The sequence below is a fragment of the Pollicipes pollicipes genome, unplaced genomic scaffold, assembly GCF_011947565.3.
Source record: "Pollicipes pollicipes isolate AB1234 unplaced genomic scaffold, Ppol_2.1 Scaffold_4295;HRSCAF=5057_pilon_pilon_pilon, whole genome shotgun sequence".
NCBI lineage: Eukaryota > Metazoa > Arthropoda > Thecostraca > Pollicipedomorpha > Pollicipedidae > Pollicipes > Pollicipes pollicipes.
Window position 1 is genome coordinate 37,967,124 of NW_023596461.1, and position 11,976 is coordinate 37,979,099.

Genomic DNA, 11,976 nt, shown 5'->3' on the forward strand with positions numbered 1-11,976 from the left:
CACGAGGTCAGGCCGGTGTCACGGGGTCGGGCTGGTGTCGCGGGGTCGGGCCGGTGTCACGAGGTCAGGCCGGTGATGTAGGGTCAGGTGGTGTCACGGGGTCAAATGGTGTCACGGTGTCAGGTGGTGTCACGAGATCCGGCCGGTGACATAGGGTCAGGCGGTGTCACGGGGTCGGGCTGGGGTGGGGCCGGAGCCGAGGCACAGGCCGGTGTCACGGGACAGGCCGATGTCACGGAGCACGCGCACACGCAGGCCCACACCAGACCGGGACGGAGCTGGCGCGCGGTACGGTTTCGCCAACGTCAGGGAGCGACTGGCCAACACAGCACCGCCAAACAGTAGATACACATCAGCGTAGCCCAGCAGCGGGCACCGGTCCCTCACCGGCGTCCCTGATGTGCTGCAGCGTGACCTCGGGCGGCAGCGGCTGGGCGGGCGGCGCCTGACCCGGCGGCCGGCTCTCGCCCAGCGCCTCGCGCTCTTCGCCGGCCTCCAGCCGCTCCTGGAGGGCGGCAGCCGCCTGGCGCGCCGCCAGCAGCTCGGCCGCCTGACCGTCCAGCCGGCGCTGCAGCTCGGCGGCGCGGTGCTCGGCGCGGCGCGCGCGCTCCGGCTCGCCGCCGCCGGCCGCCGCCTGCAGGCGCGCCGCCGCCTCGCGCACGCTGCTGCACGCGCGGCAGCTGGCGGCCGCGCTCGGCCCAGAGCACCGGCCCCTCGTCAGGCGCCAGCGCCTCCAGCACCATGCGGTCGGTTGCCTCGGCCTCCGGGTCAGCGCTGCGGCCGGGCGGCGGCGCCGGCCGGTACAGCCGCTCGGCCGTCTGGTAGTACTGGCACAGCACGCGCACCAGCCCGCCCAGCTGCTGGATCTGCTCACTCTGCTCCTCACTGCAGAGCGAAGATTAGTGATTGGTTGCGCTGGATGGCGACCGTGCACAATTTCCGTTACTAGAGCTTTATTTGGGTCCGGGTCCGCATTGCTGCCGTGCTTGCTACTACAATCGGGGGTGTGAGACACACACAGTTGGGCTCCAAGTGAGTTCAACAACGTAAGAAAAGGCTTTACCTGCGCAAGTTCGTAGAAGAGCGGCTTTTGAAAAAAATCACCAACTGGACGAATGAACGTCTGCTTGGACGCCTGCTTTTGTTTGCATGTCCCACACAAATCAGCTTTGGAAATCTACAGCAGATCGAGGCCAGGGGTACCAAACACCGGCCAAAAGCGTACCACCTCCCTGCCGCCTAGGGACAGCCACTGCCGCACGACATCACGCCTCTCCCGCCGGCCTCCGCGGCGAGCCACGGGCGTCGTTTGCAGCGCCTCCTCCCCAGCTAAAGCCTCGCCGCCCGGCCGGCTGACACCTACCGGTCGCGGTGCAGCAGCTCAGCTCCTCGCGCGCCACCTCGATGGTGGCGCCTTCGTCGGCCGGCCCCAGGTGGCTCTGCAGTCGCTGCCGGGTCTGGTCCAGCTGTCCGCGCCACACGCACCCGTCACACACGGCCGGGCGAGTGGCGTGTCGGGCACCCGACACGGCTGCCCTCCCCCGTTGCTGGGAGCGGGGCCGCGTGTAATGGGCCTCCGTCCGAGACCAATCTGGACCAAGCGGTCGGAAGCATGTACAACACGGGATTGTTGTTGAGTACATTTTTTGTGAGGTTCCTTTCCACCCGCATTTGCGTGTCACGGGTCACTTTCCACCGTGCCCACTGCCACGCTGTCGCGCCGATATCGCCTGATGCGATGAACAGATTACGTCACAACATGCTTCCGAACTACCAGAATTATCAGAAGCTGCCCGCACCCAATAAGTTCACGATTACGAACACTGCAATGATGTTCCAATCACGTTTCTAAATTTGGCAGCAATGTGAAAAATAGCGAGGAAAGGTAAGACAGTTCCAGGACTCCACTGCAAACGCTTTGGAGGGCGAAGCAGGAGGCAACACCACAGCTTAAAGGCATCAGGGCATGATTACGACTGACAGCTCGCGGTTTTGATAATTGTGTTTTTACTGAATATGCGGTACACAAATAAATATAAGCCCTGATATCTGTATTCACTGACGACCAATTACAGTACCAAACCGAGCATCTACCGACACTGAGACGCACTACAAACGGCGCATGCGCTCACCAGGCAGCAGAACATGCGGCGATACCAACAGAACAAAAAATGAAGCCGAACATAACAAACCAACACAAAAACAGTGGCACACAAACATTCAAATGAAAATATGACGCGGTTGCTATTCATTGCGAGGAAAGCTCTTGTCATCAGCCCAGCGGCCAGGGCCGGTTGGTAATCTGAAGTACAGGGCAGCGGACTGCCGAGGAGTAGCTGGCAATCTACAGAGCAAACCGTCCAAGCATACCACAGCCCCAGCGCAAGCAGGAGCCGGGGTCGCGTGCAGAGGACCAGCGCGGTGCAGGGCTCCGCCACACCAGCGCCGGCGGCACGAGCCGGGTCCGCCCCCGTCCGCGCCGTCACAGCTGACGGGCGGACGGAGGAGGTCGGCGTCAGCGGCGGCACCGGCGGCCGGTGCACCGCCTCCCGACCGGCGGACGGAGCAGGTCGGCGCCGGCCTCCTCCCAGCCGTGCAGCGTCGACAACCGGAGCCCTTCCACCCCGGCCAGCCGCCGCCGACGCCAAAGCAAGGGGACAGCGCCGGCCGCGACACCAGAGCAAGGGGAGAGCGCCGGCCGCCGACGCCAGAGCGAGGGGGAGAGCGCCGGCCGCCGACACCAGAGCGAGGGGGAGAGCGCCGGCCGCCGACGCCAGAGCGAGGGGGAGAGCGCCGGCCGCCGACACCAGAGCGAGGGGAGAGCGCCGGCCGCCGACAAACCTGGCGGATCTGCAGCCGCAACCCCGTCCATCTCCAGAGACAAACCCTGCGCCGAAGTGGCTACAGTCGAGAAGGTCGACTACCGAGCCGCTCCTGGGAGCGACTCCAGCTCCTCGGTTAGGGTCTCCTAAGGAGCGGCGGGCCCGGCGGTTAGTGAGCGCATGCGAGACGGCTGAGCGGATGGGGGTGGGGGACTGCCCGGGTGCGGACGAAGCCCGGCCCTCTCCCCACGTTCGTCGCGCGGACAGCGGGCAGGCCTCGGCTCCTATGACGGCGGCCAGCCGGCTGGCGGCCAGGACAGCGCATCAGGAGACGCGGACCGCTTCAGCTCACAAATACGCGGGGACTGCCGCGCGTCCCGGGGAAGGGCTCCGCATCGGCTAGTCGTGTGGGTGCTGAGTCCATTTGACCTCCCGGGATCACGGCAGGGTGATGTGAGTTCATCACATGCGTTGGCATGCTGAGAACCTCCGGGCGCTGCTGATGCAGTTGACGGGAATGAGAGTGCAATGAGTTGTGCGTGAGCAAGCGGAGAGTTGTGCGTGAGGCACAGCGGTTAGTGTCGGGAGACGTCCAGCGAATGCAAAGGCTTTAGTAAGCGCTACAATTCAAATCATACCAACCAATTCAAAACATTTGTTAGTCTAGAAACAGTGTTGAAAACGCTTCTCCGTCTAACTTGTTGACCGGTATGGAATCCTTCAATTCATACAATGACGACAAGGACATTGATGTGGGTAAGATTCCAGATTTAACCCCAATTCAATCACCGGTCGAATGATTCTGCCGTAGAATGCTACAATGATTATCCACAGCCGGCATAACAGAGCGAGAGACCGCACCGATCACATGCACGGCACGGTATCTACGCCAGGGGAAACGCTCACAGCCCGCGGACGGCCGCTAGCAGGGGTCATACAGGCCGCCTTAGGACTACTAACACCACATCACATCAGTACGGTACGCCATCACATCGGCACAGTACCACATCACATCAGCACAGTACGTCGAACATCACATCAGCACAGTACGTCGAACATCACATCAGCACAGTACGTCGAACCTCACAATCAGCACAGTACGTCGAACATCACATCAGCACAGTACGTCGATCACACCACACCAGCACAGTACGTCGACATCAACACCGCACAGTACGTCGCATCACACCACACCAGCACAGTACGTCGCATCACACCACACCAGCACAGTACGTCGAACATCACATCAGCACAGTACGTTGCATCACACCACACCAGCACAACACGTCGCATCACATCACATGACCCGGCAAGGGAGCCGGCCGGCAGTCACCCAGCCGCCCCGCCCCTGTGTCGGCGCGCCGGTGACACACGGTTAGTGGAGCGGGCAGTCTGCTGCCGTGAGTACCGTTCGACGGACGCCACGCCGCCGCATGCCGCGCCATTTACAGCGGCCCGTCTGGCGCGCGGCCGCGCTCACGGCCGCGGCTCCTCCGACCGGACCTGCGGCGGCCGTACCTGCAGGTGGCGCTCGCGGCGCGCGGCCGCCTCCAGCTGCAGGCGGAGCTCGCGCTGCTGACGCTCGTGGCGCGCCTCCAGCGCCCGCAGTTCCGCCTGATGGGCCGCCTCCAGCTCCGCCAGGGCGGCGCCACTGTCGCACTGCAGGGCGGCGCGCAGCTGCGCCCACAGAGCTGGCCGTCTCCTCGTCCAGACTGACCCCGGCGAGACAGCCTGCGGCGGGTCATGGTCACGGGGAGGTCAGGCAGACACATTAGGACCATGGGAGATCATACTGACCCCGGTGAGAACAGCCTGCGGCGGGTCCGGGTCACGGGAGGTCAGACGACCAGTCCTGGCCATGGGAGGTCCCACCTGATCCCACCAGCGTAGCCAGCCGCGTGGATCACGGCCCCATCCGGGCCACGGTAGGTCGGGGCCGTCGGGATCACAGATCAGAATCACCGCGAAGACAGCGGACGATCGCGCCTGTGACGTCACACCTCCGGGAGGGGACAACAGCACGGTCTGGAGAGGAGCTTCCTGAGAGGCTGCGCCGCGACGCCCCAGACTGAGGCCACCGGACCAAGCAGTCAGCAGCAGCGCGCGCATGACGGCCGCAGAGTGCGGCCCGAAGTTCGGACGACGGCCGAGACCAGGCCCGCGGCACCGACGTCCCCGCACGCGCCAGGTGGCGGCCTGCTGCCAGAGCATGTGTGCAGCGTCACAACGCCCAGCCGGCCAGCGCTCCCGCCCTCCACCTGGCCGACGCGCGCCAACGTCCGGACAGCCACCGCGCCGTATCGTCTGGGTGACGACCACTGACTGGCGGCGGTGTGCCGACTTCCTGCTGACGGGTTGAGGAAACACACGGAGACTTGACACGCTCCCGGGCGGCCGGTTGAATACCCTTCGCCCGGGTGGGGGATTCAATCTGACTCCCCTGAGACCTCAAAAAGTAAAAGGTAGAGGCACCAAGTTCACAGGGTGGGTTGGTCTGTATATCAACTCACTACGGCCAAAGTTTAAAGTCCATAGATGACGACCTTCGGGTCAAAAAAGCTAACATGGTCAACTCAAGACTGGTGTCAAAAGTTCCGAAGACCTCTTCACGCAACCACGTTGAACCTCCAATACCTGTTCTAGGCCAGACGTCGCCAGTGTTCATATTATCCCACGGGCTTTTCTGACCTCGAGAAGGAAATGGTGACCAAAACCCAAGATATTTTGTAGTTTGTATTTGAACAAGCGTTAAGGATGACTCTAGACGATACGTTCGCTAAGACAAACGTTTAATCTGGGTCATTTAAGGTAAGTGACCTACCATGACCTTTCACATGCGCCCGGGTAGCCTGTTCAATACCCTTCGCTCGGGTGGGGGAGGCCATTTACCCCAGAGCTTAGATGCCTGCCCTCAGAAAGAGGTCACCTGTGCTAATTTAAGGCCAGTGACCTTGTTTGATTTTCGAAGGCCACGGTGACCAAAATCATACGAGACTGCTTTGAGCTTTTGCATTTGAATACGCGGCAGAAATTACGCCAGACAGTATGTCCATAAAAACACAATATTGGCCCGGGTCAGTTTAGATCAGTGAACTATTCTGACCTTTACAAAGTTCATGGAAGATGTATAATACGGTTCCTGTTATTAATAAATTCGCAATGAGCACAAGAAAACACTCCATACAGCAAGCTCTAGGGTAACAAAAACAGGTTGGGTTGACCTTGCTCAGGACTTTATACCTGATCCTTGGGCAATGAAATTGGTTAGGACAGTTGTTGTGCTGCCTAAATAACTTCTCAGAGATGTGTAGCTTCGTCTAACACTCCGTTGTTGCATCAGATTTAACCGTTCTCTAGAAATTGTCTTCGCTGAATCCATGGCCTGACTTCGACCTGTCGTAGGCCAGCGATCTTACAAGGTACATCCAAATTTTTGATAGCAGGCGATCCGCTATTCCCTTGGCTATTGCAATGCAAAATTTTTTAGTTAAAAGTCATTCCGGAAAAATCTTCGGGGGTCAACTTGACCCCCGCCCACCCGAGCGCTTGCTAAGAGTCCGGGGAGTTCCTGTGCAGTTCTGTGCAGTTCCTGTTGAAATTCGTAATATGCATCAGAAACTACTCCTAATAAAGCAAGCTCTCCAGTAAAGAGGCGTATTGGTTTAACCTCTGTTTAAACTCCCTGCCTGACCCTAGGTCAATAGAATATGTCCTAATTTTAAATCCCATTGTTTTATTGCCTGACATACCCTCTCACAGATGGCTTCGTCTGGCACTCCGTTGTCGCATCAGATTGGACGATTCTCTATACACTGCCTTCGCTGACAGCTACCCCACGACTTTGACCTACCGTACGTCAGTGACCTTACAAGGTAAATGTAAATTTGTCACCAAGACATTCACAATTCAATTGCCTATAGCTATGCAAATTTTGGCATGGCTACGCTTGCACGTTCAAAAATAACTTTGTAGAAGCGTTCGGGGGGGTCAAATTGAGCCCACCGACCCGAACACATCTTAATTCATCGAGGGATCAGGTCAGACCCGCGCAGTACAACGTATACAGGGGGGGGGGGGAGAGCAGAACGGTACAACCAGCAATAGATGAAAGCACGGACAACTGCCACTGGCAGCACCCGCCTGGACAGGGCACGAGAGGCATCACATAATATCAACCAGGGACCAGAAACAAGATCGGAGCTGTAGCCAAGGCCGGCATCAACCTGGAAACAGAATGGCGCAGCAATTCGGTCAGTCCAACACAGACGGCGATGGCTGTCAACCACCGCGCGACGAGCCTGCGCTCGCGCCGAAGCGACAGGTGGTCTCCGTGTGGCCAGAGGGGAGTATGCAGACAGGAGACAGACAGGAGAGCATAATCCACCGCAGGCAGACAGACGGACAGAGCACCAGTCAAGCCGACGCCACACCAAGCTCTTCTACCCACTAAGGCCGGCCACGGCCTGTCCGGTGTCCCCATGCAGGAGCGGGGGCGAGGGTCACGCGCCCGCCGCCCGCTCAGCTCACCTGCGCGCTGCAGACGGGTCAGGGCCGCCGGCGGGTGCGACAGACACACCCACAGCCTACCCCGGCCCGCGCCCCACTCTGGCTTCGAGGTGTGGTGCGCACCGGCTATACCAAAAGCGACCTACAACCAACTGGTGCATGTGCATTGTGCAAGTCACTCCGTGAGAAACACGAAGCTGATGGAAAAGGCTCGGGAGATTCTGGTCCTCGGAACCAGACGCCTACAGTGCTGTCAGTCCGGCGACCAGACTCTCACCTGTCCCCACACCCACTCCGTCACCGGCGGTATCTGTCCTCTGGTGTACCGTGCAGGCAGCTGGTCACTGGCCAGCCAGCAACTGGTCCAGCCCAGCAGTAAACCTGGCCCATCCCAGCAGCAACTGGCCCCGCCCAGCAGCAACTGGCCCCGCCCAACAGTAACTGGTCCAGCCCATCGCCGCAGCTTCCGATGCACAAACTCCATCTTCCAGCAGCGCGTCTGCCGGCAGCACCGCTCGTCCCATCAGCCGCCTCCAATCATCTCCAGCCCGGCAACCTCCCACCTTCGCCACGAGGCGGCGTCTTCCCACCCGACCGAAGGCCGGCGTCCTCCTAGCCCAGCCCCGGGGAGTCCCTCCCAACCACCTGCGGCAGCCACTGCCTGTCGTCGCCGTCCGCCGGCTCACCTTGATCTGGGTCTCGTAGCCGCTTGCCAGCTCCAGCTTCCAGCGGGCCACCTCCTGGTCGCGGCCGATTTCGGCCTCGGCGCTTTGCGCGCGCAGCGCCGCCAGCTCGCGCTCGGCTTGCGCCGCCTCGTCGCGCGCCGCCTGCTGGCGCGCCTCCAGCTGGCGCACGGCGCGCTCCTGCTGGCGCGCGAACCGCTCCATCGAGAGCCGCTGCTGCTCCAGGAACGCCTCCTGGCGGCGGGGCGCAGCGCCGCTACAGGGGCCGCGAGAGGGCCGCCGGCGACGTGGCGGGCGGGGCGGGGCGGGGGCTCCCGGCGCACAGCAGGTGCAGGGGTCCAGAGACGGAAGGGGAAGCCAGAGACGGGCGTGGGTCCTTCGGTTACATTGCCGATACGGCTACTAAAGAAGAAAATTAAAATAGAAGGATAGAGCAAAGCTTCCAGAACTGAGAAGAATAGCAGGAACACGAAGGGCAGTTTGAATAGGTTGGGGCTGAATTTAAAATCAACTGGGCGTCAGTCAGGTACTGAAGCAGTGAGGTGCAGGTCGCATGAGCCTCTCAAATCGCGAGGAGATGAGCGGTGTTGTGCGGCACAACATTGGGCACGCCCCGCAATTTGAGAACCCTTCACGGTTTACGCGCTGACTTGGACGACGACCGACAGACACGTGATGGCGTCCGTACCCTCGTGAGATCCAGGGTATCGGGAAAATACGCCTGGACGCGGGACACGCAAACGAGAACTGTATACAGATTCCGACCAGACGGAAGACGCGGAGGGGAGAACAACAGACAATGAGGACCAGGTAGCAGACAGACAGACAGTAGATGGTGAGAATGATCGCATCCCGCTATGGCAGTTGCTGCAGGTAACAATACAAATTCTGGCGGATTATTTTTTTTCGTCTCTCTTTTATCTCCTCCTCGCACTTGAATGAGCCAGGAATTAAGTAAAATGCAAGCAAACTGTCATTACGAGACCTACAAAATGACTTCCCATCGACGGCGTATAAAATACCAGGGATGGCAAACCGTGTCACCGCACCGCGTCTGAGCGCAAGTGGAGCGCGTTGGCGCCCATTACCCCGGCTTACGTGAGCTACGGGCGGCCTCAGTACAGCGGATGCCGTAAGCGGACCCAACAGGCAGCAGCCGCTAACAAGATCCTGCGCTGCTCTCCCCCCCCCCCCCCCCCTCTCAGCCATGGCCACGCAGGTCAAAAAGATCGCGAGCAGCGCAAGAACGTGCGGCACAATGCTTCTAAATGCCCCAGACTGCCGCCCCCCCCCCCCCCCCCCCGACGCGGCCTGGGCCCGCGCGAGCCTACCGCCCGCCCCTCCTCGAACCGCAAACCTGGTGATCGCCGCTGGAGCGCCGGTGCCGGCGAGCGCGGTTAGTAGGTTATCCGGAGAGCGTTAGTCGGCCACACCGCCCCACACACACGCCAGGCAGCGGGCGGCAGCGGTTAGCGGAGCCAGACGGGGCGTCAGCTGACCGTCGGCACTCGAAGAAGGCGGTGCGTCTCTCTGACCGGGCAGACCTGGCGGGGCTTGGCAGAACCGGCGCCGTGGCTGTCTGAACGCCGGCCTCGGCCGCCCCGCCAAGCCCCGTGCCCCATACCCAGCAATGTGCAGCGTGCCACGTGCTATGCGCGGTCAGTCACAGTTAACAGCGCGCCCGCATGCGCACAGCAGCGTGCGTTTGGTCCAAAGGCTGAAACCTAACTTCCATTTTAAAATGTGTGAAGTGTGAATTGCATCGCGTGTGTTGGACACCAGTGAGACGGAAGCTGTTGGCCGCCATTCCGTGAGCTCCACATTTTGAAAAATGACACTATTAGCTTGAAAACGAGAGGTGTGTGTGGTGTGTGTGTGTGTGTGTGTGTGTGTCATTGGGGCTCTTACGACGCACCCAGCTGTTGAGGCTCTATGGCGTCGCCTGCCTCTCACCCTGGCAGGAAGGGCGGGCACCGCGGGGAAACGAGAGGTGTTTGACGCCCATGGTAGTCATATCCCGCGCGCGTGCGCTGCCTCCCACGAGTGGGCCGAGAACCCGTGTTGGTCGTCTCCCGCGGTGTTGGCGTGAGTGCGTGAGTCCCACCGCGGGCGGGCCTCCCACGAGTGGGCCGAGAGCCCGTGTTGGTCGTCTCCCGCGGTGTTGGCGTGAGTGCGTGAGTCCCACTGCGGGCGGGCCTCCCACGAGTGGGCCGAGAGCCCGTGTTGGTCGTCTCCCGCGGTGTTGGCGTGAGTGCGTGAGTCCCACTGCGGGCGGGCCTCCACCTGCTCTGACTGGTTTTCTTCTTCATCTCGAACGAGAGGTTCTCCAGCTCGGCCAGCAGCATCTGGCGCCGGGCCGTCCCTCCTCCTCCTCCAGCTGCGGTCGTCCGCAGGCCGGGCGTCGCCGGCGCCGTCGGCTGGACCGGCGCTCTCAGCCTTCTGCGGACGGCGCGCAGCTCACTCACGGTGCTGCCCCGCCCCGCCGCCAGTCATATGCCAGCCGGGGTCAATGTGCTACCCTGGCCCGCTGTCCCTCCGCACGGCTGAACCAGTTCCCTTTCCCTGCCCACCCCACCCTTTATCACGCTCCAGCGTCTGTAGCCGGGCGCAGCAGAGGTCCACCTTCCGACACAGACCAGACCGGTCCGGTCGGAGGGCAGAGCAGCGCAGAGGTCCACCTATGAACAGACCAGACCGGTCCGGTCAGAGGGCGGAGCAGCCGCAGAGGGTCCACACCTACGACACAGACCAGACCAGACCAGTCAGAGGGCGGAGCAGCGCAGAGGTCCACCTACGACACAGACCAGACCGGTCGGTCGGAGGGCGGAGCCGCGCAGAGGTCCACCTACGACACAGACCAGACCAGAACCGGTCAGAGGGTGGGGTAGTGCCCGCTCCGAACACCGGATACCGGTTCGCAGACAGGCGCCCACTTTCAGGCACGACACCGTTCGGCCAGTGACGTGTCGTGCTCTCTGTCAGCTGTTCCGTCAGCGAGCCGCCGATCAGCACTACCTGGCGGCCTGGGCCAGACACCGGCGGGGGCGGCCCGCTCTGTCAGCTGTCCGTCAGCGAAGCCGCCGATCAGCAACCACCCTGACGGCCGGGGCCAGACACCGGCGGAGCGGCCCGCCCTGTCCCGTACCTGCTCCTGGTGCTTCTGTGTCCAGGCGCCTGCACTTCGTCCTGGTGTTCCTGAATCAGCTGATTGCGGACTTCGCTGATCTGCCTCTCAGCCTCCCGGCGGGCCCGCCTCCGCTTCCTTCTTGTACCTGCGGAGAAAACCAAAGACCATTGGAAATTAACATCCAGACCGTTCATGTCTACGTATTGACTCACTTGTACACGTACATGTCGACGATGAAATGAGGCTGCAAAAAGAGACAAAAACAAAACACAAAACGCAGACAAACCCCAAAAATTAACCGATTTTGGTTTGTTGTGTTTGCTTGTCTGTTTTGGATAGAGCCCTTCCGACCAGAAATGATCATTTCAGGTTATGGGATGAAGGAAAAATGGTTTAACGGTGGGGCAGACTCGCATACGCCTGGGGGGCCAACCGCCGGGCCTTAACACGCGCATGGGCGCTGGGTACCCGGTCGGGGTCCCTCTTCCCACGGGGCTCTCGGCTCACTCGTGCCTGACGCATGCAGCGTGCCCGGGACAAGCGGGGGTGTCGCGAGGATGCAGGATGAAGCGGGGACAGGGGATGGGAGGACTGGATAAGTCGACCGAACGTTCCGCTATTCTTGGGTCCATTCGACATGCTGTGGAAAACTACTACTGTCTGGAAAACAGCCACACTACACCCGCACTGACGCAATGCAAGCCAACAAAATATGTGCAAAACTGAGATGTTAAAGCAAAGCTTACCGCTCCACCGTCTGCGCCATTTTCGTCAGGTGTTTCCTCTCGAGCTCGGTCACTTCCTTTCTGTGCTTGCGCTCCCAGCTCTGTCCTGACAT

The 11,976-nt window shown here is 61.0% G+C and overlaps 1 protein-coding gene across 1 annotated transcript; it reads right to left on the minus strand.

The window, feature by feature from the left end:
- Window positions 1–166: 166 nt before the first annotated feature.
- On the minus strand, window positions 167–11,976 carry LOC119097502 (uncharacterized). The gene is made up of 6 exons (XM_037220533.1): window positions 11,885–11,976; window positions 8,015–8,096; window positions 2,842–2,887; window positions 1,364–1,466; window positions 712–885; window positions 167–179 (listed from the first exon to the last, which is right to left on the minus strand). The coding sequence occupies exons 1-6, from the start codon at window positions 11,974–11,976 to the stop codon at window positions 167–169; spliced, it is 510 nt and encodes a 169-aa protein (XP_037076428.1).